Source organism: Erpetoichthys calabaricus, chromosome 1 (genome assembly GCF_900747795.2).
Source record: "Erpetoichthys calabaricus chromosome 1, fErpCal1.3, whole genome shotgun sequence".
Taxonomy (NCBI): Eukaryota; Metazoa; Chordata; class Cladistia; order Polypteriformes; family Polypteridae; genus Erpetoichthys; species Erpetoichthys calabaricus.
In genome coordinates this window covers 67,129,568-67,156,675 of record NC_041394.2, presented here as the reverse complement: position 1 = coordinate 67,156,675, position 27,108 = coordinate 67,129,568, and the positions used below count along the sequence as shown (strand labels likewise).

At 39.7% G+C, this 27,108-nt stretch overlaps 1 protein-coding gene across 1 annotated transcript; it reads right to left on the bottom strand.

Annotated features, from left to right (window-relative positions):
- Positions 1-375: 375 nt before the first annotated feature.
- On the bottom strand, positions 376-20,671 carry LOC127529466 (hepatic lectin-like). Its single transcript, XM_051933162.1, has 3 exons — positions 20,337-20,671; positions 1,564-1,661; positions 376-1,079 (listed from the first exon to the last, which is right to left on the bottom strand). The coding sequence occupies exons 1-3, from the start codon at positions 20,629-20,631 to the stop codon at positions 969-971; spliced, it is 504 nt and encodes a 167-aa protein (XP_051789122.1). The 5' UTR covers positions 20,632-20,671; the 3' UTR covers positions 376-968.
- Between the last annotated feature and the right edge of the window lie 6,437 nt (positions 20,672-27,108).

The following is a 27,108-nucleotide window of genomic DNA, read 5'->3' as shown; positions in this document are numbered from 1 at the left end:
CATGTTGTCTACTTGTTATTGACTGAGTGACAAGTATTGAGCACTTAAATATTTTATTTTTCTAGCATTTTTACATGGTTGCTGTTCTTGACAGTAGAGTCTCTACCAGGCTTCCTATGTCACACTAAATAACCACTGTCTTGTCCTTTTGAGTGCCTTGTACTTGTTTAGTTTTGGCTCAGTTTTTTGAACAGTCTCAGGAGTCTGGTTGTTTTAGACTATACTGATGTGTTATGACTTAGTGAGTTCCCAAGCACCAAAGTCCTGTAAATTGCCCACTCAAGAGGGAAGCCTACATACCCTGGCTAGTTTTAAAAAAACAGCAAACATATTATTAAAAATGAAAGGTTTAATCCATCAAAAAATGCACTTCACTAACAGAAATAGCTTTACTGAGCGCAAAAAGAAAAAAAAACACAGTCTCATAACACAAATCCTCAAGAATAGTCATGCAATGGGCAAAGCAGGTTAAAACATCTAGAAATCCATAAATCTGAACATAAAAGTCATATATAATCACATACAATGAACAGCAAGGGACTGTGGGAATCTCTCAGCCTTTGTAGGGCTGAAGGCAGCCCTTTGACAGTTATTGACAGGTGACCCAACCTCTTGGGGAACCACCCACAAAATACAAGGAAAGTAACAAAAAATACATGAAAACAAAGAAACTAAATGATTAACAACAATAACATAAATAAATAATATAATAAGTGTGTTTATTATAATTTTATTTTTTTTCAGAAAAGCCCTCAACAATAAATATAAAGCTAATCTTGCCATAGATTATAATTATTTCATTTACCAGATATAATTATCACATTATAAAGTCAATTCAAAATCCCCACAACAAGCATTTCCTGTACATTATTAAAACTATACAGCCGTCTGAGATATGACTTTATTGGAACAGTGCTGCTGTAGCAGTAGAAGCAGCATGTAGACCATATGAACTTGCACACCGATTTCTATCCAGTGTTATTGTCTTCATTGGTATTTAGCACATTGAAAATATTTCCATTTGTCTTTTTCCACTGAAGATTTCCTGTAAAATTTTGTTTTGATAGACTCTCCTTGATCTGTAAAAGAAAACCATACTAATTTCAAAGGTCTTGCCATTTTCCACACATTAAATGAACCTACCTAATTAATTAAAATATAGGGTTATAGAGAACTTGTTTGCGCACCAATTAAAAACAAGTCAGGAACCAAACCTCACTCCTGCGTTCATTCACATAGCCCAATTTACACACCCAGGTAAGAAACATGTGAAATAAACAGAAATCAACTAGACATGTAGATACTTTACAAACTTACCACACTGACAAGGTTAGCATCTGAACAGAGTTACCAGGAACTGTGTGTCAGAAGTACTTTCAACCAAATTACCAAACCTTTTCATTATATTCTCTTTCCATTATTCAGGGCAAAGATTCTGTGGCAATGCACAACAGTATGAAAATAGTTCCTTTAATTAATCCATCATCCAAACTGAATCACTAAATTAAAGGTGAAAATTCAAATCTTTATATACACTGCTCAGTCAGATACAAGATTCCAGACCTGATTCAAGATGGCTTCACTGATTTTTGGATCCTCGGGTTTCAGCCCATTCTGTACATCAATACGGACTCTCATCATAATCCTTTTATCCACCAAAGCTAAATAAGAATAAAAGTGATTGTAATTTTAATATACAATTTTGTTGTCAAACTGACAAATTTATCCATATGTTTTTTAAAAATGTGCTTCTCTCCTGAGAACTTGTAAGGTTTTGGTACCATACCGTCTTCAGAATATTTTACTTTTGCCTTGTCAAAAAATAGAATGGCAACAACTCTTGCTTACAACTATATACTTTTCAATATTACACAATATGTTTGTACTGAAACTAAATGTTTCTTAGAATTAAACTTCCAAATAAATAATAAATCTACTTTGTAGGTCTTACAAATAATGTTCTGTAGTACTATGACTACATGCTTCTAGTTAATAAAGGAGGTGCTCATTTTATGTTCTCTGTTAGTAGCTGCATAACTCTATCTGGTGTGATAACAATTATTTTTAAGATTTGCGATAAACAGAGTTTGGTGTTAAGAAATGAGGGGGAAAATATAATTAACTTCTGGGCCATGTTAACATTACAGCAGATCAGCATTTATGATATACTGCACTTGATACATAGCCACGGCACCATGTTTAAGTCAGAGTGATACAAATAATAACTTTTAATTGTTGTTGGCCTATAACCATAACATGTGCAATTTTTCAATTTAAGTTAAAAGCTGGCCTGTATTATTCACATAAGTAACCAAAGTTAACTAGGCTACTTCATTACATAAATAGCACACAGAGATGCCTGCAGCTGTTATAAAAATCACATTTACACAATTAAAATTGATGATATAATGACCCTTCTACAATTTCTACTATTGAAAAAGCTAAGCTAACATTCACACCAAAAACCACCAAAGCTGAAGCACAGGTGCACACTGTCATAAGCAATAATTACCCATTATTTTGTTATCAAATTTTTATTAAGCAAATAGCAAATAAAAGTTACATTGAAATCTAACCATGAAAACATCAATACAAAATAAAACACCCACCTCACAGCCCCAAATGGCACAAGTTAATCATGAAGGAGAGAAGGTGTAGCTGCACACAGAAAAAAACTTAAATGGTCATTAAGTAAAGATTATAAGCAGGTGAGTCTGAACAAGCTATATGTATGATTGGTACTTAGAAATATTTGAGCCTGTTGCACCATTATTTCAAGCTGCAGATAACTCATGAAGTGTGAGGCTGTAGAAAGAGGTTTTCAGAAGTTAAAGGATTTCCAACTTAAACAATCTCTGCTGGAAAGAGGAAAGAGAAAGAACAGATAGATCCAAGTTAAAAAAAGTTTAAAAAGTAAATGGGATATTATAGAAGATGACAGAAGAAAGAAACTGCGACACACCTCGTCTAAATGCTGAAAGTTTCGGATGTTACCAGTACATACATAAAAAAGTACCTGGGGGTTTAAAGACCAAAGAAAGGCCCATAGCAAACCTTTTACGGGGATTGAAATACAGGCAATGCACAAATCCAAATTGTGTGTACTAATGATTGGCATTTCTAGAGGAAAAAGTAATGCTCATAAAAATAAGGCATTATTACTCTTATCATTCATTATACAATGTTCCGACATTAAGTGCTCATTCCCTGCATCTTTCACAACAGACAGAGACTGAGTAAATATGTTTTGAGAGGGAGCAACTAAAAGTGAATCTTTTTCTTCCTAGTAATGAAAAAGAAAATCTTTAGCACATTTCTTCTTATTTGCTGCTTTATAGCACTTTAATTTTATAAAATGAAATTTCTATAATAATAATAATTCTATAATAATTATAACCCTATTTCAAATTTCTTCTTCTGAAGTACTTGATTAATTTAATGATCTCAAACTCATTCCCTGGACAGCCACCATTTTTTATCCAACCAAATTCTTAATTAGAGGGCAATTCTTGCTTTTCATTAAACCTGTTACTTACTGTAAATCTATGGATTATTAGTGTTGTCATTCCAAAACTGTTTTTTTTAATGGAGCATAGCTGATATATCTATTATGCCAAGACCTATTTTCTTTTCAAATATTACAGTATATCAGAACTGATATATGTTAGACACGTGTGAAAACGGGATCATTTTAGTTGATCATATGTTGGCTAATTTTTCATCTGGTTTAGGAAAAAAAACAAGAGTTCTGCATCTTAAAAAGCAAATCAATTAAAATTAAGACAAAATAAGTGCTCCATTAGCAGCAGTAACTGGTTGCTAATTTAGAAAGTGTCTGAAATGAAAATCTGCAGCCACTGCATCCATCCAGGTTATGAGTTTGACACCTTTGTGGTATAATTTATTAAAGCACAACATACAATAATAGATAGCTGTAGATTCTAAATGCAAAATGGATTTTTCAAAATGTCACTTTGTATTAACATATAAGAAAGTAAGCAATTTATATGTCTTTAGTTAAGAAATCCAGGCCAAGTTAACCGTATACTCGGAGAAAGAATGTGTAATTTTGTTAGTTAACATATTTCTAGTACTGATGTAGTCTTAACAATAAAATTTTGTGTTTCCAGCTGAGCTTGTTTTACTTTTGTAGATGTACACTTATGTCTCCCAGGTTCATCTTCTCCCTGTAAGTTTGTGTGCTACATTCTGAGAAATTGCACAAAATGTATTACTAAAGATATAAAAGTATACACAACTATCTGTCATAATAATGGTATATGGTATATAAGTGAATGTTGGCATAGACCCTGCAGTAACACCACTTCTATCATTTGTCTCCACCTACTCACCACTCTCCACCACCAATGTTTCCAACCTCCTCTCCAATTGCCCCACTATCTGTTCTTAAGACCCCATCCCTAACACTTTCCCCAGGCTATCTGGCAGTCCCTTATTTTTGCAGTCACACACATAATACAACACAAGCAACATTCCTACTATGGAAAGACAACACAAAGCATTTGTTAAAGTCTTGTTACATAAGAGTAAATGAGTAATAGTTACATTTTGTAGTACCTAAATTAAAGTATTACCAAAGTTTATTTTCTACACCAACAGATCATGTGTCCTAGGAGCTGATCAATCTATTTCCCAAATCCCACATAATGGCTCTAAGTTGCTTTTCCTCCCAGAATTCAGCATGGTAACTGCACAGAAAAGAAAAACCAAGAGCCTGCGATTAAAGAGGAGCAAGCAGTGACCCTGCAAAGTCACTTCATTTGTTCAGCTACTTTGACAATAACGGCTGGTAAAGAACAATGTAGTTGTGGCTCTGATGCTGTAGAGGGGGTTTGTCGTTTTGTTGCTACCAAAGAACAGCAGTAACAAACTGTAACATGATATACATCTCATGTTTCTGTGTGGTTTGCTAGTTTAAAAATATTTGAAACAGTTGTATTTTTTATTCTTTATATTCTGATTCTTATTGATATTGTGATATGTGGTAGACACTTCTTATGTTTAAATTGTTCAGCTTGTAGGGATGCAGGATGGAGATTTGTGGTTGCTGACAATGAGGCTGTCTTGTTGTGTGGTTGGGTTCCAGTGTAATTTCTCTTAACTGTTAGTTTTGTCCATTTCAGTGTACTATGAATTTTTTTTAATAGTAAAAAGTTAAAGGTTTCAGATGACTTCCAGGCTAACAGTAGTGTGGTGGATTTAGTAAGCAGATGTTTTTTTGCATAATAGGCAATGGGTGTTTGGTGAGTGTTGTATGTGACTTTTGGAGGGATGGATTCCATCCATCCATCCATTTTCCAATCCACTGAATCCGAACACAGGGTCACGGGGGTCTGCTGGAGCCAATCCCAGCCAACACAGGGCACAAGGCAGGGAACCAATCCTGGGCAGGGTGCCAACTCACCGCAGGACACACACAAACACACCCACACACCAAGCACACACTAGGGCCAATTTAGAATCTCCAATCCACCTAACCTGCATGTCTTTGGACTGTGGGAGGAAACCGAAGCGCCCGGAAGAAACTGACGCAGACACGGGGAGAACATACAAACTCCACGCAGGGAGGACCCGGGAAGCGAACCCAGGTCTCCTAACTGTGAGGCAGCAGCGCTACCACTGCGCCACCGTTCCGCCCAGGGATGGATTCAACTGTTGCTAATGCTTTAGTAGGGAAATTTACATTCCCAAGTCAGGATTAATTCTTCTGTTTTATACACTCTTTGCTTGATCCACACATATTAACCATTGATTACAGGTGATCTTGTTATTACTTCCCGGAATATACACCACCTCAGCTCACTAATTCACATATTATGATGTCTTGACCTGTTACCTTAAAGTCATCTAAAAGCTGGTAATGTTGTAAAGTGTAATGACAGAGCCTTACTGAATCATTTAATGTCCAGCAAAAGCAAGAGTTGCGAGACACTGTCATTGGTGAAGTGTAAGCTTCATTTCAAATGAAAACACTTAATAAGGGTAAAGATGATAAAAGAAGGTTAGTTTTAATAATACATTTTTTATTTATACAAGGCGCCTTTCAGAGAACTCAAGGACACCGAACAAACAATAAATAAATAAAAAACACAATCATAAACAACATAAAACATCAGAAAATCTAAAAATTAAAACCAAACAAAACCACTATAATCAGGAGGAAAAAGAAAAAGCCATTTTAAACAGATGTATTTTAAGTTTATATTTGAAGGATGGGGCGGCACGGTGGCGCAGTGGGCAGCGCTGCTGCCTCGCAGTTGGGAGACCTGGGGACCCGGGTTCACTTCCCGGGTCCTCCCTGCGTGGAGTTTGCATGTTCTCCCCGTGTCTGCGTGGGTTTCCTCCGGGCGCTCCGGTTTCCTCCCACAGTCCAAAGACATGCAGGTTAGGTGGATTGGCGATTCTAAATTGGCCCTAGTGTGTGCTTGGTGTGTGGGTGTGTTTGTGTGTGTCCTGCGGTGGGTTGGCACCCTGCCCAGGATTGGTTCCCTGCCTTGTGCCCTGTGTTGGCTGGGATTGGCTCCAGCAGACCCCCGTGACCCTGTGTTCGGATTCAGCGGGTTGGAAAATGGATGGATGGATGGATTTGAAGGATGAATATGATTTGATATTTCGGAGATCCGCAGGTAATGAATTCCAGAGCTTGGGAGCAGAACGGCTGAAAGCTCTGCTCCCCATGGTGGTTAGACGGGCGGGAGGGACGGTCAGATGTGTGGAGGAAGAGGATCTAAGGTTACGGGATGGAATGGCAACATGAAGAAGGTCAGACAGATATGGAGGGGCAAGGTTATGGATGGCCTTAAATGTTAATAGCAGAATCTTAAAATCAGTACGAAACTTGATCGGGAGCCAATGAAGCTGCTGCAAGACCAGAGTAATATAGTGAATAGATGGGGTTCGAGTGATGATACGTGCTGCAGAATTCTGGACTAACTGAAGCTTATGAAGAGATTTATTAGGGAGACCAAAGAGGAGTGAATTGCAGTAGTCCAGCCGAGAAGTGACAAGACTATGAACAAGAATGGCAGTGGTATGAGGAGTGAGGGAGGGGCAAATGCGATTAATATTACGTAGGTGGAAGTAAGCAGACCGGGTGATGTTATTAATGTGACATTGGAAAGATAGAGTACTGTCGAGGATGACACCCAGACTCTTGACCTGAGAAGATGGGGAAACAACAGAGTTATCAATAATAAGAGAAAGATTATTGGTTTTGGATAATGATGATTTTGAACCAATGAGGAGAACCTCAGTTTTGTCACTGTTTAATTTAAGAAAATTCGAAGAAAACTAGGATTTAATTTCAGAAATGCAGTCAATAAGCGAGGGTGGTGGAAAAGAGGAGGTGGGTTTACCAGCAAGGTAGAGCTGGGTGTCATCAGCATAACAGTGAAAATTAATGTTATATTTGCGAAAAATATTGCCAAGGGGAATAAGGTAAATAATAAAAAGAAGAGACCCCAGGACAGAGCCCTGGGGCACACCAGAAGTAACAGCGGTGGGTTGGGATGTGAAGGTTTTAAGCTGTATGAACTGTGTGCGGCCTGAGAGGTAGGATCTAAACCAATCAAATGAAGTGTGAGTAATGCCAATCAAAGATAATCTATTAAGGAGAGTGGTATGACAAATAGTATGAAAAGCCACACTCAGATCAAGGAGGATGAGAATAGTGATTAGACCAGAATCAGCAGCCATAAGGAGGTCATTGGTAATTTTAACAAGTGCCGTTTCTGTACTATGAAGGGGGCGAAAACCAGACTGGAACTTTTCATACAGATTATTGTGAGATAAGTGGGTGTGAAGTTGGGTAGCTACTATTTTTTCAAGAATTTTGGAGATAAAGGGCAAGTTAGAAATGGGGCTAAAATTATTGAAATTAGTAGGATCAGCACCAGGTTTTTTTAGTATTGGGGTTATAGCAGCAGTTTTGAAAGATGGGGGAATAATACCAGCAGTAAGAAAAGAGTGAATGATGGCAGAAATAAGAGGGACTAGAGTGGGGAGGCAGGCTTTAACCAGAACTGTAGGCAGGGGGTCCAGCTGACAAGTAGATGACTTGGATTTGCAGATGAGATCTGAGATTTCAGAGGAAGTGGGAAGCTGGAAAGAAGAGAAAGAGTGAATAGGCGAGTGTAGTTCAGAAGGAATACAGGGAGGATCTGGACCAAGGTGCTGATGTTTTGGATTTTCTCATTGAAAAAAGACATAAGAGAATTACAGAAAGCAGTTGAGTAAAGGTGAGATGGTAAAGAGTCTGGAGGTTGTGTAAAATTATTAAGTAAAGAAAACAAAGACTTGGTGTTACCTTTATTACAAGTAATTATCTGAGTGTAATAATTAGATTTGGTTTGAGCTATACAATACTTGTAATAGAGTAGATGATTTTTATACATCTCTTTGTGGACAAAGAGTCTGGATTTTTTAAACAACCTTTCAAGTTGCCTGCCCTTAGCTTTCAGAAGCCGAAGTTCAGGCTTAAACCAGGGGACAGAAAAAGAAAAAGAAACAGATCTGGTTTTTAGCAGAACCAGAGAATTAAGAATACCATTAAGACAAGTGTTATAATATGAGACCAGTTCTATGGGAGTGGATAAATCATAAAAGTCCATTTGGGAATCAATTCTAGAAGACAGCAAATTCAAGTTAATATTCTTAATGTTACGAAAGGCTATGAGACGTGGAAGCTTAGGAACAGAAAAGGTAAGTTTGATATTGAATGAAAAGAGAAAGTGGTCGGTTATAGTGAGTTCATCTGCTGTAAGATCAAAAGGAACAACACCAGAGCAGCAGATCAGGTCCAAGATATGTCCTTTACAATGGGTAGGAACATCAGTGTGCTGCTGGTACCCAAAACTCTCCAGGCAAGATAAAAAGTCTCTAGTGAGAGGGATATTGATATTGTCCAGATGTATATTAAAATCCCCCAGCAGAATTATATTTGGAGTAATTACAGATAAATGGGTAAGGAAGGTAGCAAGATCGTTCAAAAAATTGTTGTTTGACTTAGGAGGACGGTAGGCAGTTGCAATGATGTTAGGAACTGACACAGACAATTGACACACAGTCGATTCAAAAGAGCTAACAGCAGGAGCAGACAACGGCAGGACTTTCCACTTCTCGTGATAAATTATCACGACACCTCCTCCATGGCCAGAGGCACGGGGTTGACAAGTGTAAACAAACCCCAGGGGGGGTGCATTCATTAAGTTGTGAAAAGTCTTGAGGTTGCTGCCAAGTCTCAGTTAAACAGATTTCTCAGTTTTCTCTTAGCTTAAGTTGGTGTAATGTTGTAAGGAAGTTCTTGCTTATTTGTAAATATGTCCCTACTCTTTTGAAGGATATTTTGCACCATGAATTCATAAATTATCCTTCCTAGATTAATGAAAGTAGATTAGGGTGATGTCATTGATGGACTTGGAATGAGTTCATTCCAGGATTTATACACATTGTATTACATATCCTCCTCCTCCTTTATTTATTTTATTTGTTTGTTTGTTTACTTATTCTTACCTACAATTTGCTTCATGTTGTTTGACTTAATTCTTCACTCCTGTTTCACCCTTCTTTTTCAGTTTCTAAATCTTTTAGTAAAAGATTATTATCAGTACACCAGTTCCACAGACAATGCCACACCCTGAAAGCTGTTTACCTCGAGATGTATCCCTAACCTGTTATTTCACCTTTGTTAATTACATATCCTTAGAACTTGTTCTGGTTCTGTTCTTATTGTGTTTTCTATATTAGGAGTTCAAATACATTTCTATATTGTTGAATGTGTCCAGTTACCTACCAATAAATAAGGCTATTTTACCTGAGCCTATTGCAGCTAAAGATATTTGGGCCTCAAGGTGAATAACCTCAGAATGAGTAACCTCAGGTTGTTGGCATTGCACAATTCAATCCATCCAGAACTGTTCCTCTTGAATTAGTAAGGCTTTACCCTAATCTTTGGACATATGGAAAAAGACAGCATGTACCTAAAGGTACTTATACTGTATTTCAACAACTTTTTAGCACAGCCATGGTTATGAAGGAGCTCTTAAAGGATCCCTGCATTAGTATTTGCCTAGTTTTGCAGAACCAGATGTATCTGTCGACTGTGTAATAAAACATTAAGGTCTGTGTGTCCATTCCATCAGAGAAATCGATTAGTCAGTTTGCTTTGGTGATGAAAAGAAAAATGGAGTGTGAGTGTGAGACACATAAGGAAGAAGAGCAAAGACGCATGCTGAGACAGTTGTCTTCAAAGATGGAAAGTATAAAACTGGACAGGAGAGGAGAAATGCACCTCAAAAATAATAAGAGAGTCTGAGAAGCAGGCTTTATGGGAACATGCTTTAGAATTAGATTGCTGATGAAAAGAGGTTCAGACAAACACAACTACAGGGGAAAGGCACTGTACATGTAGGGCAAGAGATAGAAAACATATTTAAATTATTCTATTACCTGTCTTCAAGGTAAGGTATTGTGGCATGGAGACAATCATGAGTGTATTTTGCTTAAAAGTGTGTGGGGAGGGGACAATTAGACGGCTCACTTAGAGTCACATTTCTAAACCAATCCATCTTCTCATGAAGGAAACACACCAAGTGGGGTTGGTAATTTTGAACTGCAAAGAGCAATGGTACTTAATAACGTGGCCCAACAGACAGTAAGCTTCTCATTACAAAGAACTGTCTTCAGATAAAAAGTCTCTTTAAAAGACCCTTTTTAAACATATAAATGTATGTTGTGTGTGTGGAGACCACATTGCAATTGTTAAAAATAAACATAAGATTAAACATTAGATTATATATTGGCATTTGAAGACACTAAAGGATTAGTGATAAAAGTGAATGATACATTGTCATAGGTGCTGTACTGTATTTGCTCTCTTTTGTTCACAACTATGACGATAGTATCAGAGTCAGTGTAAAGTTGAAAAAATTGGCAACTGCATTCATGAAACTATTGAAAAATATACATATGAAGGAAATGGAGTGTCATATCCCATTAAAAGGAGGTGAAGAAGACTACAGTCCACGCCAATTGGCATTGTATTTTTAAATCATTAATTTTTTCATCATTGTGCACATCACGCTCCTGTTCTTTCTTAACTTTTCCTAATTTGTTGTACTTCAAATGTCTATGTTGTTGAAACTCTGAAATTTTATTTAGAAAACAATTGCTAATGATATTTTTCTTTATTTGTTTACTCAACAGACCCCTATTCTGCCAACAGAATACCAGGTGTGCATTTCTGTATCTCTCCTCCAGCACGCATTTGACAGTTTTTGCACATCCTTTTTATTTCAATAAATCCTCTCCTGCGACTGTTATCAACATTATTAAATGTTGTTTCCCAGACAATTAATCAATGAGAGAATGTCACAGTTATAATCACTCACATTGTTTCATTACGTGCGATGAAGAAGAAAACAAAACCAACCAGAAAATTGTTGGTGCTCCCGTTTTCTCAGTTAGGTAAAAACAGCTATGAACACCCTTGCAATGGCATTGCAATGTTTCTCCATGCCCTGGAATATGAGGTACAAAACCAACGTGAATTATACTTGGGGAAGGGACAGCATGCTGTCGAAGTTCCAGCCCCCGAACACAGACAGACAGACACCAAATGTCCAAAACACACATGTTTAATTTCTTTTCTTTTCCTTAATACCACCACACAATGCCTTAATAGCCACAAATGCTCATAGTCTTTTCACAAGTCTGTCACCGTCACTGCTCCTCTGTCTTCTTCCTCTTGACTCCGGCTCGTCTAATGGAGTGAAGCGGCCCCTTTTATACTGCCCCGGATGTGCTCCAGGTGTTCCGCGATGATCTTCTGGCAGCACTTCCGAGTGTGGTGGAAGTGCTGCAATCCAGGGCTCCACAATTCTCTGGGCGCCCCCTGGTGGAGGTCACGGGCCCCAGCCGGGTTGAGCTTCCAAGGTCTGATCCTGTGTCCCCCATGCAGACCAGGGCAGCTGCCCTCTCGTGGTCCAGGGGAGGTATTGTCCCTCTTCTGGTCCTTCCAGGCATCCCACAATCCAAAGTGGGACATGGTGGATGGAGCAATTGAACAATGGGGAACGGGGTGAGGTAGCTTGGATATCTGTAATGCAAGCCAGTTCGTTATTTCTAAAAAATTAGAAGCTCAAGCTATAGAGAAATGCTGGAGCACATTCTAAATTTCAAACACACACATTTTCACATTAAGTCACACACATGTATTTAAAGGCAGAAGAGTGCACACTTGTTGAGTCTGCCACCATTGAGAGAGATATGAAGAGAGCAAACCAAATGAACAACTTCTTTAACAGGTTTGACCACCCTAACCCACTCTCACTCTCACCTCGGAGTATTGCACCCTCCACACATCCTTCTGCTGATACCAGCATAGGAGAGACATCCCCACCCATAATTACAACAGCGCAAGTGAGCAGAGAGCTGAGGAGACTTCGTGCCAGCAAAGCAGCGGGTCCAGATGGAGTATCGCCACGACTGCTGAAGGTCTGTGCATCGGAGCTGGGGGGCCCTCTACAGCGCATCTTCAACCTGAGCCTGGAACAGGGGAAAGTCCTGAGGCTTTGGAAAACATCTTGTATCACCCCAATCCCAAAGGTATCACGTCCTAGTGAGCTGAATGACTTTCGGCCTGTTGCTCTGACATCACATGTGATGAAGACCATGGAGAGGCTGCTGCTTCACCACCTTAGGCCACAGGTTCAACACGCCCTTGACCCTCTGCAGTTTGCATATCAGGAGAAGGTGGGAGCAGAGGATGCCATCATCTATATGCTACACCGATCCCTCTCTCACTTGGACAGAGGTAGTGGTGCTGTAAGAATTATGTTTCTAGACTTCTCTAGCGCCTTCAACACAATCCAACCTCTGCTCCTTAGGGACAAGCTGACAGAGATGGGATTAGATTCATACCTAGTGGCATGGATCATGGACTATCTTAAAGACAGACCTCAGTATGTGCGTCTTGGGAACTGCACGTCTGACATTGTGGTCAGCAACACAGGAGCACCACAGGGGACTGTACTTTCTCCGGTCCTGTTCAGCCTATATACATCGGACTTCCAATACAACTCGGAGTCCTGCCATGTGCAAAAGTTCGCTGATGACACTGCTATCATGGGCTGCATCAGGAATGGGCTGGAGGAGGAGTATAGGGACCTAATCAATGACTTTGTTAAATGGTGCGACTCAAACCACCTACACCTGAACACCAGCAAAACCAAAGAGCTGGTGGTGGATTTTAGGAGGCCCAGACCCCTCATAGACCCAGTGATCATCAAAGGTGACTGTGTGCAGATGGTGCAGACCTATAAATATCTGGGAGTGCAGATGGATGATAAATTAGACTGGACTGCCAATACTGATGCGCTGTGCAAGAAAGGACAGAGCCGGTTATACTACCTTAGAAGGCTGGCGTCCTTCAACATCTGCAATAAGATGCTGCAGATGTTCTATCAGACAGTTGTGGCGAGCGCCCTCTTCTACGCAGTGGTGTGCTGGGGAGGCAGCATTAAGAGGAAAGATGCCTCACGTCTGGACAAACTGGTGAGGAAGGCAAGCTCTATTGTTGGCATGGAGCTGGACAGTTTAACATCTGTGGCAGAGCGAAGGGCGCTCAGCAGGCTCCTATCAATTATGGAGAATCTACTGCATCCACTTAATAGTATCATCTCCAGACAGAAGAGCAGCTTCAGCGACAGACTGCTGTCACTGTCCTGCTCCACTGACAGATTGAGGAGATCGTTTCTCCCCCAAACTATGCGACTCTTTAATTCCACCCAGAGGGGTAAACGTTAACATTCAACATTATACATAGTTATTGTCTGTTTTTCTGTTTTTCACCTGCATTGTTATCATTCTTTAATTTAATATTATTTATTGTATCAGTATGCTGCTGCTGAAGAATGTGAATTTCCCATTGGGATTAATAAAGTATCTATCTATCTATCTATCTATCTATCTATCTATCTATCTATCTATCTATCTATCTATCTATCTATCTATCTATCTATCTATCTATCTATCTATCTATCTATCTATCTATCTATCTATCTATGAAAACATTGTAATTAAGCTGCTTATATATATATCAGCATGAGTGCTTTGACCTCCAAGGGGGAAGCACCCTTCTCCCCCAGCCAGTATTAGAAGTAGTTTATTTATATAACAGCACATGCTTGGATTGAACACCTATTACATATGAACAAGAAAGATAAAGAAGCCAACACAATAGAAAGCACAGACTATTATATTATTCAAATTCAATCACTGACCACAAGGCAAATAAGCTACCTAGACAGGAGACAGACAGATAGTGATAACGTGTAGAGACACAGCAGCAAAACAAAAGTGAATCCATTACAAAAAATGATAGCATACTGGTGATGTGCACAGCCCATCATGCTGCCTTCCATTTACCTAAATAATCCATGAAAATGCAAGTAATGCTGTTATTTTATAAACTATTTTCTTTATATAGAAAATATAATTTTGACTTAGTCTAATATTTTATGCTTCCAACTGATTGAAAAGTGTAGTTTTGCTTTTTACAATTAAATACTGAAGTGGTTTTATGCAAATCGGAGAGCAAGTTCAGGAAGCCACAGCATCCCTTTGGGTCATTCTTGCTTCCAGTAGAAGGAAGAAGTGCAAGGTTGGAGAATGCACACACAATAAAACAAAAAGAAAGGTATGTAAAGTGCCACCATGAAAATTAGTTTCTACTTCATGTACTATTATATGTGAGCCGGTAATTGAATTATGTTGTTTTGCTTTTCAGTAATAAATACTGAATATAGTTTTCTGCCCTAAGTCTAACATTCAAAGTGAAAATAAAGTTTTCTAATATTTAAAGTGAAAATATATATAAACAATATATTCTGTGTGCCAAGAAATTATTTATTTTTACGTTCACTCAAGCTGTAGGTTATGGTATCTGGGGCCTTTGTGTTAACAGAATGACTAGTCGGGCCATTATTGAGGACAAAAGGATTCAGACATCACTTGGCATAGCCTTTGTTGTTTAGTACTGAAAAAAACTATAGTGGTTCTAGTGTTATCAAGAGAGTAGGTAATAAAGAGCCACAAGAGATGCAGATTTAAGGACTCAAAACACACAAATCAGTAAATGTGCCTAACAACATTGACACGACTCTATCAGAACCACATACAAGGTTGCACAACATCCAACTTGTGACTGCACATCTAAATGAATAACTAAAGTAAGTTAAAATTACTATTTAATTGGAAATGTAAACATGCCATATCTGAATATGGCCACAGTATGTTAAAACATAAATAAAAAGAACACATTGCTTATCTAAACTGTGTTGTTTTTGTGATGCAACAGTGAAAATGACAGAAAGATATCAAAGAAAACAATAGCACTTCTCAAACATGTGGTGCCAAATACTTGCAGTGGTCTGTGTTTGTGTTTGTGTCTCTCTTTCCTGTTGCTTTGCTCATTATAATGTACAAATGAATCATTAGGCTTCAGTTATCTTGTGCTACTGAGCTCTTGAATTGATAACAGTGATTTTAGATTTTTAAATTCCCTTTTGTTCAGGTTCTTTCTCTCTCCCCCTGTCTTTCCATAGTTATTTTATGTATTTTTTAATAAATAAGAAGAAATGCAACACTGCAACTCTGAACATTTAACCCTTAAATTGCCACATACTTGGGGGTTAATGTACCCCTGGACACCAAATACATTTTTGCTGCACTTTTTAAGTAAACATCACAATTCACAAAGAAAATGTGAAATTTTAATGAAGCACATATAATTTTTCATGCAAAGAGCATCACAATTACTGCAACAGTGATCATTTTACGCACTGCCAATGAACTGTGAAAACTATTAAAAAACTACTGGAACAAACTATTATTATATGTACAAGGTGCAACTGACGGCATTGATAAAATTCAGTAAATCACCAAGCCAACTGCGTTTGAACTGGCTGCACGCAAGCACACAGAGGGAAGTTCTGATGCTTGCCGGCTAGTCTAGTACAGAGGCTGAATCCCAGGGACGGTGATGCTGCAGTTCTGCCGGGGACGGCAGTGGTCATGAACTGGTTGCTCAATGAATATACGGAACAGACTGATCAGTTCCGGCGTGATGGCAAATTGCTCTGGGAAGCAACTATAGCCGGTTGCATGAATGTACGTCCCCTGCATATGCTGGCAATTTGCACTGAGAAACGACTATAGCTGGTTACTGCATTCAATGGTTATACCTTGCTGAATATACTCGGCTGCGGAGTATTGGCAAATTGCACTGGGAAACACCTTTACCCGGTTGCAGAGTTCAATGAATGTATGTTGCCGAATGTATGTCGCCGAATATACAAAGATCCGGCGTGCTGCCAAATTGCACAGGTTGGACTGGTCTCTTAACAAAGTGGAACTATATAAGAAAGGGTAGAGTAGGCTGTTTTTTCCTAGGAGTCTGTGTTCCTTTAATGTGGTGTCACACATGTGTGCCTGGGATATGGTTGATGGGGACAAGTGGTATTATTTCTTAGTCGGACCAGGGGTTGGTGCTATCATCTGATCCTTTCTCGTTTTGTCCCACTGCAAACCAGCCAAAGAACATGCCTCCCCATGATGTCACCACCAGCCCACTCACTGATGACATCCATTCCAGAACCCACCTACAGAAGACCTAATTTCCTGTTCTGGCCTCCCTGATCTATCCCCTTCCGTTTCAGTAATATTTAAGACCCCAGAAGCACTCTCTTAGTTAGTTCTGTTAAACTGTTAAAAACCCATTATTTTAATCAAGGCACCACAATCTGGACTAATATCTCCTATTCTCTGCTGTTCTTTTTCTGGTTTTCTGTGGTGTTGTTCTGTACCACCACCACCTGATCAAGGCAACATGCAGTCCTTACATTGATGGATTGAAGGTAGTACCCCAGTCCAAATGACCATCATCATCAAATTCCTTCATTGGAAGCCTGCAAGCCATAAGGACTGATTTAGATCATTTATGTTAGGTTGAATGCCCAGTGGGGGTTGGACAGTCTCTTGGCCTTGGAACCCCTGTAGATTTTGTTTTTTTTTCTCTGGCCCATCTGGATTTTTTTTTTTTGTTTTTTCTTTCCTCCCGACATTCTGACCTTACTTTATTCGTTGTTAGTATTGCCTAATCTTATTTTTGTTTCATATAAACTTTTCTTTCTTCATTTTGTAAAGCACTTTGAGCTACACCATTTGTATGAAAATGTGCTATATAAATGTATTTGTATTAGCAGGGTGAACAAGAGCTAGAGGTAGCAGCATTGGCGTCTAGCAAGTTGCCACCTAGACATACATACCTTGACATTAATCTCAGGATGGTGCGCCTCTAGATGTCTCTTCAGGTTTGTGTTGTTCTTTCTCATGAGCTTCATTTTACATGGCTTATACTGAGTTTTATTTTTATCAGTGTTTTAATTAAAGTTGGTCCATATGTCTGACCATTTTTTTCGCCAAAGAATCACATTGGCCAACATAGCAGAGAGGAGTGGATCAGGATTATGGCTGACGTGATGATTTTCTGATGGCATCCAAACTTAGTGTTATCCAATTACAAGCGTGCTTACAAATGTTTAAAATTTCACCACTGCATTCATGCTCATTATTTGTTTTATAATGTCATGTGAAGCTCTTTGTATATCTTTGCTACACATGACATCGCTCACTGTCCAGTCATCTGTCTATAACATTTTTGTTTTGTTTTGTTTTCGTTAATAATGATTTTAAAACCATTCACCTTAGTTTTCATTTGTATTTAGTTTTCATTCTTTTTTTGTCACAGAAAAAATTTTTTTGACATCTATTTTTCTTCTTAGTTTTTATCAACAAAATTAACACTGGTGAGGGCAGGAACACAGATTGACCAGTAAATCAAGAGCTTTGCCTTTTGACTCAACTCTATCCTCAACACAGCTGACTGGTACAACATCTGCATAACTGCAGACACAGTTTTTATCTGCCTGTTGGTTTTCCGCTCCCTTCTTCCCACACTTATGAACAAGAGCCTGACATACTTAAACTTCTCCACATGATGCAGCACTTTATCCCTAACCTAGAGATGGCACCCCACCATTTTCTGTCTGCGAACTGTGATCTCAAACTTGGAGTTGCTAATCCTGACCTCATCCTGGCCTTTTCACACTTGGCCTGTCTTAGGTCACAGACTAATGCAACCGGCATGACCACATGATCTGTTAAAGCAGAGATGTGATCTTGGGATCACCAAGCTAGACACCTTCCACTCCTTGGCTGCACCTAGAAATTCTATCAATAAAAATTGTGAACAGAATCAGTGACAGAGGACAGCCCTGGCAGAATCCCACAAGCACCAGGAATGAGTTTGACTTACTGCCAGCAATGGGAATCAAGCTTTCACTCTGGTTATACAAGGACCAAATAGACCACAACAACAGGCCTGGTGCCACATACTCCCAAAGCACACCTCACAGGACTCTCCCGGTCGTATGCCCAAGCCAAATATGCATTGTTACTCCTGAATTTCAGGTTCGATCAAAAGTTGGACCCTTCTTTTCATAATCCTGGCATAGATCTTCTAAGGGAAGGTGAGGAGTGTGATCGTGCTACAACTGGAACACAGTCCCCTTCCTTGAAGATGGGGACATATCACCCCAGTTTCCCAATAGAAAAATGCTGTCCCCGACTTCCATGCAACGTTGAAGAGCCATGTAAACCAAGACAGCCCATCAAAATCTAGACTCTTCATGAACTCAGGAAGAATATACTCCATCCCAAGGGCCCTGCAACCAAGGATTTTTTTAACTACCTTAGCGACCTCAGCTCCAGTGACAGGTGACTCCTTCTCTGAATTCCCTGACTCTTTTTTCTTAAAAGTCCTTGAAGTGCTCCTTCCACAATCCAACTATATCCCCAGGTGAGGACAGGAGCACTCGATCCCAGCTATAAACTGCTTGTGCGAAGCACTGCTTCCACCTTCATGAATCAACATTTTGCCAGAATCAATATGATTTCACCATTTTTTCACCAAACTCCACCCACACCTGAGTTTTTACTTTCACAACTGCCATCACATTACTCTTCTTGGTCTGTCAGTGCCTGTCAACTGCCTCTGATGTTCCACGACCTAATCAAGCTTGGAGGATGTCCCGTCTTCAGCCTGATGGATCCTTTTACCGCTGGTGTCCACCACTGGGTTTGGAGATTGCCACAGTGGCAGGCACCATTGACCTGCCTCAGCAACAGAGCCACGGACCATGGCCCATTTAGGTTTAGTGTCCCCTTCCACCCTCAGAATGCAAGAAAAGCTCACCCTGAGGTGTGAGTCGAAGATCTCCCAGATGGGGGCTTCTGCCAAACATTCTCAACACACCCTCATTATACATTTGGGTCTGCCTGGTCTGTCCAGAATCTTCCTCACAATCTGATCCATCTCACAACCAGGTAGTGAGCAACTGACAGCTCAGCCCTTCTCTCCACCCAAGTGTCCAAGACATACTGTCATAGAGCTGATGATACAACTTCAAAATATATCATCAACCTACAGCCTTGGGTGTTCTGGTTCCAAGTGCACTAATGAACACCATTATGGATGAACATACTGTTTGTTATGGACAAACTGTGACTAGCACAGAAGACCAACTACAAAACACCATTTGGGTTTGGAATGGATAGTCTGTTTCTCCCAACACCAGTCTTCCAGATACCACTGTCGCTGCCCCTGTGATTGTTAAAGTCCCCCAGCAGAACAGAGGGCGCACCTTCCAGCACTCCCCGCAAGGTCTGACCTAAAGTAGGGTTGCCCAAGGCATATTTGTCCTCGGTGTGGGGCCAGAGTAAATGTGGTTCAACTAGCCCTTAAGAAAACTTTCATTAAGGACTCAGCAACCTCATCCAGAAAACGCAAATCAGGTCATTTCCCAGGAGCCATGTCATGGAGGGGCTCATCACCGAGCACCTGGTGGTTGGGCATTTACCTGTTTGTCCCAGCAGGGCACAGCTCAAATGTGCCAATCCTCCAGTGAGTCCATCAACTTCAGGAGGTGTCAGAAGGGAAGTGGATGCGTGTGTTGTTTCCTTGCTACTTTGAGTGGGGGAAAGGGGTTTTACTATCATCAGTGCTTACACACCGATGAACTGAGACCGATATATAGGAAAAAATCTTTACCACTATTTTAATATTTTTGTTTTGCATATGTTTAGGAATAGGAAAAATGAATTACAAATTTGAATAATTTTGCATATTCCATTATTTCTGCACAACTTTTTATGCCACACAAAAATGAATACTCTGATAATAAAAAAGATTCACTTACTTTGTGAACAAATAAATTGTTTTTGTAAACTGCAATCAGCATCATTCCAAGTTCCATCTGGCCTAATCTCCACACATTTTTCATTAAGATTCCAATTATTTGGTTCCCAATTTTTCCATTTTTTAAATTTTGACTGTGCACCATCAGACCACTTCCATGGGTCATTGAACAGACCGATCCAGAAGGGACTGCCTTGTGCTTTCTTCATTATTTCCACATTTTCACCTTCATTTCTTATGCTGACCAGGTCTGTGTAGTTGACGCGACAGAACTGCTGGGCTTTGTTCCATGTCATGTAGAGATTTATCCAAGAGTACCTCTCACTGATGTTACTGGTTTCTAAAAGGATTAAAAACATGATAGTGTAGCTGTTTAACTGTAAACAGTGTGCGTCTTTAAAAACAAAAATAATAATAACTGTACTTTTTGACTACCAGAGAGATTACGTAACCCCAATGGCTAGTCTTGAAAATGCTAATTAGTTTATCAAAATATACTAAATACAGTAAATGAAACATTGTGAAAATGAAAAAAAAGTATAGAGTCAGTTTGTTTTTTACAAAATATGTAAATAAATAAATGTGGTTGTGTTTTGCTAAAAATAGTAGCCTTGGCAGTATTTTGAGAGTTCTAGGTATTTCTTCACATTTATTTTGTTTGTTTTGGATATTTGTTTTGTTTCTATTACTTCTATAAAAATGTTGTGTGAATGGGTTGCCATATTGTATCATATTGGAGCAGTCGATGTTATATGCAGTACCAAGAAAAATTATCCACCAACTGGAAGCTTTCGTTTTCTTTTTGTACAAAATCAATTATGGTGGGTTTGTCTTTTTTGACCCTGATCAACAGAAAGACTCTTTAATGTGAAAGTGAAAACAGTTCTTTGCAAACTGAACTGAATTAATTACAAATATAAAAACACAAAATAATTAATCACATAATTACCCTCTTCTTTGTGTCATTTTGGGCTATGCAATACAATACAATACAATTTATTTTTATATGGTCTAAAATCACACAAGAAGTGCTGCAATGGGCTATACAGTACAATGTAGATACCACATGGGCTGGACAGGCACCCCGGCTGGGGAGGAAACAAGAAGTAGACCCAGAAGGAAGGATAGGAAAAGGTGGACAGACAGCCCATGTAAAAGAACAGATATAGCTGAGGAGTTTTAATTTCCCCAGCACTCTAAATGGCAGCAGTACTGGATATCCGTGCCCAGTGGGAAGCCAGCAGGGCATACCAAGAAATGTAGTCCAGTAAGGCAGCCCTGCTGGGGCCACTGGGTGCCTCGACAGGGCGCTGCAGGGAGACAAGCTCCCTGTTATAATGGACTTCTGTGTGACCTGGAAGTGCTTCCATTGGGCAAACGCCCTGGCACCAGACTCCCGTGTCTGTAATTAAAGGGACCATAATCCCTTATCCAGGTGAGTCAGAGCTGGGAGGTAGAGAGGTAACACTTGACTGAAGGAGGGCAGTGTGGTGGTGAGTGAATTATTGTAAGGAGAGAAAACCTGTATTTTGTGCTTTTGTCATGGCATATTTAATGGGATCTGGTTAATAAACCAACCTTTAATTGAACCCGGAACTGTACTTGTGTGCTCATGTCAGGGTTTGGGCTTGCTGACGCCCGGGTTTCCATGTCAACAAGAAATAAATTGTTATAGTTGTTCTAATATGTCACACCTAAATCATAACTGGAGCAGTCAAATGATTTTAGAAATAGCATAATTATCTAAATTGAAATCAACTGTCTAGGGTTTCAATTGAGTGTAGTGTAGCTGCATATTACCTGGAAGGTCCAACATTTGGTGAGTCAGTATGGAGGCCTAGCCTACACAATGAAGACAAAAGAACACTCCAAATAACTCCATGAAATGTAATTAAAAAGCTACCTGTGATAACTATTTTACTAACATTTAAGTGATATTGGATTAAAGAGCTGTCAATGTTGGTTTAGGAGACCAATGTAGATTCATGTGGAGGTGCTGATATGCTAAAAACTGGTGCTGGTGTGATGAAATGTAGGATGTCCTGAAGTCAGTGAGTACTGGTCCATTTTGGAGTATAGTTAAATTAATCATTAAGAAATGGAAAGAGAATGGCACAGCTATATAATCTGCATGTAGCAGGCCGTCCACAAAAACTGCATGATCGCTCAAGAAGAAAATGAGTGAGGAAATCAGAAGGAGTTTCAAGCTACATTGGCTGAGACTGCAGTGACTGTACACCAGTTGCAGCTTTATCTGAAAATGTACAATAATGTTGCAAAATGCAGGGGAATTCTGATGTAAAACCAGATGAAGACTGGATTTCATTTTTGGGTAAAGATTTGTTTTGCCACCAAGACAACAACCATAAATATAAAGCTAAAGCTACACAGAAATGGCTTAAAACCAACCATGTTAATGTCCTGGTGTAGCCGAGTCAGAGTCCCACTCTCAATCCCATTGTGAATTTGTGGCTAGGCTAGAAATAGGTTGTTTAGTCAGGATCCTCATGCAATTGAGCAGAGTTTGAACAGTTTTGGAAAGAAGATTGGGGAAAAATGTACAGATGTGCCAAGCTGACAGAGACCTGTGAACACAGATTTAAAGCTGCTATGGCTGCGAAAGGGGCACCTACTAAATACTGACTTCAAGGGGGTGGATACCTATGCCATCAATTATTTTCTATTTTCTATTTGTAATTAATGTAGACAACTCTGAAGAGATCTGTATTCAATTTGACATTAAAGAGTCTTTTTCTGTTGATCAATGTCAAAAAACCCAAATCAAATTGTGAAACTTGCAAAGGGGGATGGACTACTTTTTGTAGACACTGCACATGTGTTTTAAAACATGACATTGCGGTCATCATCACTATATGTACAGATGACTTATTTTGTTTTTATAGAAGGCAAAAAAGTGTTTTTTTTTTCTTCCAAAAAAGTATTTTGTTTGTGGCTTTGTCTGACTCAAAGACAGGTTTTATTTATTGTCTTTGTTCTGTTTTGTTCTAATTAAGTATGTACTGTAATACCATTTATGCCAAAATTAAATAAATAAAATGGCAATTATAAAATAAATAATTGCATTCAAATTACAACAATATATGTATAACTTAACAATAAATTGTGAAAAAGTGCATAATTAAATAAAAGTCATATAACTATTATGAAATACAAAAATCATTATTTTCTTATTATTGCAGATTTTATTTCACAATGGCCTAATTTTTAAAGACTGTTTTTCTTTCACAATGCATTTTTTCCTAATGGCACATTTCAATGTGGCTCTTTTATTTATTTCTCAATGCGTCTTTTTCATGATGGTTTTGTCACTTGTCAAAGAAGACAAAGACCATCCATCTTAACCTCCTCCTGTTGGTTAATCCTTTGCTGTTGATTACTTCTCCCTGACTGTAGACAGTAAGCTGCCAAACGTCTTTTAGTGCTGTCGCTACTATTTGAGACAAATTAGCTCAGACTGGATTAGTAGCATGATGGTAGTGTAGAAACCATCAGGAAAACTATGAGTGTTAATTGATCCTAAACCTTTAAACAGGGAGCTCAGGAGAAGCAATTGTCCTATGCCTACAACTGAGGATGTACTGCCAGACCTGAGTAATGCTTGTGTATTCCCTGTTTGTGATGTGAAAAATGTATTTTGGCAGGTGGAGTTTGAGAAAGAATCCAGCTATCACACCACATCTGCCACACCAATAGGACGCTAAAGGTGGGTGTGTATGCCAGTGGGAATTAGCCCAGCACCAGAAATCTTTCAGAGGATGCTAAAGTGATGGATGGAATTCCAGGAGTCAAAATCATTGCAGATGACATACTTATCGTGGGTGAGGGAGATGATGATGAGAAACAATAAGGGATCATAATAAAAAGATAAAAATGCTTTTAGATAAATGCAGAGAATGCACTGTCAAGCTGAACCCAGACAAAGCTGCACCTCAGGCTGAAAGGAGTCCCCTACATAAGTCACCTACTCATTCCTGAGTGAGTAAAGACTGACCCAGAGAAAGTGTCAGCCATTAGACAGATGCCAAGACCTAAAGATATCAAGAGAGTACATCATCTTCTGGGCATGGTTACCTATCCTGCCAGATTCTGCAGCCATGCCTCTGTGTGAGCCTATAAAAGGCAGTGTGGGTGTGGTCAGAAGTTCATAAACAGGAATTTGAGAGGATCAAAGATGTTATCAGAGGTTATCATTATAGTATTTAAACTCATTGGAACAATTTACCATACAATGTGATGCATCAGAAAGCAGGATTAGGGCAGACTGATGCAAACAGGACAACCCATTGCATATTCCAGTAGAGCATTGACAGAAACTGAGAAGGCCTATGCACAAATTGAAAAGGAGTTGCTGGCAATAGTATTTGGAATGGAAAAGTTTCACCAGTACACGTATGGGTGAACTGTGGAAGGACAATTCGATCACAAGCCATTGGAGTGTATAATGACGAAACCCCTGCTCAGTGCAACAAAAAAGCTGCAACACACACTCTTGAGACTCCAGTAGTATCGTCTAGGGAAACACTTGCTTGGAGCTGACACACTGATCAGAGCCTGTCTTAACAGCCACAACAGGGAAATGGTAGAATCTGAAGCAGAGTTAATATGATGCCATACTTACCTGTATCAAGTAACCCAGCCAGAGGGGATGCACAAACCAGTGGGTTTCTTTGTGTCGGTCCCAAGCTCAGATAAATGGGGAGGGTTACATCAGGAGGGGCATTTGGTGTAAAATTTTGCCAGATCAATATGTGGAAGACAATACAGATTTCCGTACCAGATCAGTCGAGGTCCGGGTTAACGGCCACCACCAGTACTGTTAACCAACAGGGTGCTGGTGGAAATTGGGCTACTGTTGGTTGAAGAATGAAAAGAAGAGGGGAAGGCATGTCCAGAGGCAGGAGAAGAGAGGGAAGGTAAAGAGAGTGGAACTGAGGTTAGGAACTTTGAAAGTAGGGAGTATGACTGGTAAGGGAAGAGAGTTAGCTAATGTGATGGAGAGGAGGAAGGCTGATATATTGTGCTTGCAAGAGACTAAATGGAAGGGAAGTAAGGCCAGGTGGATCGAAGGTGGATTCAAATGGGGTAAGGGTTATTCTGAAGGAACAGTATGTTAAGAGTGTTTTTGAGGTATAAAGAGTGTCAGACAGAGTGATGATTTTGAAGCTGAAAACTGAAGGTGTGATGATGAATGTTGTTAGTGCATATGCCCTCAAGTTGGGTGTTCAATGAATGAGAAGGATTTCTGGAGTGCATTGGATGAAGTGATGGACAGTGTACCCAAGGGACAGACATTGGTGATTGGAATGGATTTCAATGGACATGCTGGTGAAGGGAACAGAGGAGACGAGAATGTGATGGGTAGGTATGCTGTCAAGGAGAGGAATGCAGAAGGTCAGATGGTAGTGGATTTTGCAATAAAGTTGGCTATGGCTGTGGTCAATACATATTTTAAGAAGAGGTAGGAACATAGGGTGACGTACAAGAGTGGAGGAAGATTGGAAACTGCAAAGAGGTGGCAGGAGAAAGCGTAATTAGACAGCATAGGATGGTGGTCTGTAGGATGACGCTGGAGATCAAGAAGAGAAGGAGAGTGAGGGCAGAGCCAAGGATCAAATGGAAGAAGCTGAAAAAGGAACACTGCAAGGTTGAGTTCAGAGAGGAGGTAAGACAGGCACTGGGTGGCAGTGAAACGTTACCAGATAGCTGGGTAACTAAAGCAGAAATAGTAAGGGTGACAGCAAGAAGGGTGCTTGGTGTGACATCTGGACAGAGGAAGGAGGAAAAAGAAACCTGGTGTTGGAATGGGAAAGTACAGGAGAGTATACAGAGGAAGAGGTTGGTGAATAAGAAGTGGAATAGTCAGTGAGATGCAGAAAGTAGACAGGAGTACAAGGAAATAAGGCATAAAGTGAAGAGACAGGTGGCGAAGGCTAAAGCAAAGGCCTATGATGAGCTGTATGAGAGATTGGTCACTAAGGTGGGAGAATAGGACCTGTACTGATTGGCTAGACAGAGAGACCGAGAAGGAAGAATGTGCAGCAGGTTAGGGTGATAAAGGAGTAAGATGGAAACATACTCGCAAGTGAGGAGAGTGTGTTGAGCAGATGGAAAGAGTACTTTGAGAGGCTGATAAATAAAGAGAATGAGAGAGAGAGAGAGAGAAGGTTGGATGATGTGGAGATAGTGAATCAGGAATTGCATCAGATTAGCAAGGAGGAAGTAAGGACAGCTATGAAGAGGACGAAGAATGGAAAGGCCGTTGGTCCAGATGATATACCTGTGGAAGCATGGAGGTGTTTAGGAGAGATGGCAGTGGAGTTTTTAACCATATTGGTTAATGCAATCTTGGAAAGTGAGGGGATGCCTTGAGGAGGGGAGACGATGTGTACTGGTACTGATTTTTAAGAATAAGGGAGATGTGCAGAACTGTAGTAACTATAAGGGGATAAAATTGATGAGCCACAGCATGAAGTTATGGGAAAGAGTAGTTGAAGCTAAGTTAAGAAGGAAGGTGATTAGTGAGCAGCAGTATGGTTTCATGCCAGGAAAAAGCACCACAGATGTGATGTTTGCTCTGAGGATGTTGATGGAGAAGTATGGAGAAGGCAAGAAGGAGTTGCATTGTGTTTTTGTTTACCTGGAGAAAGCATATGACAGGGTGCCTAGAGAGGAGTTTTGGTATTGTATGAGGAAGTCAGGAGTGGCTGAGAAGTATGTAAGTAGTGAGGTCTGCTGTAGGAGTGACAGATACA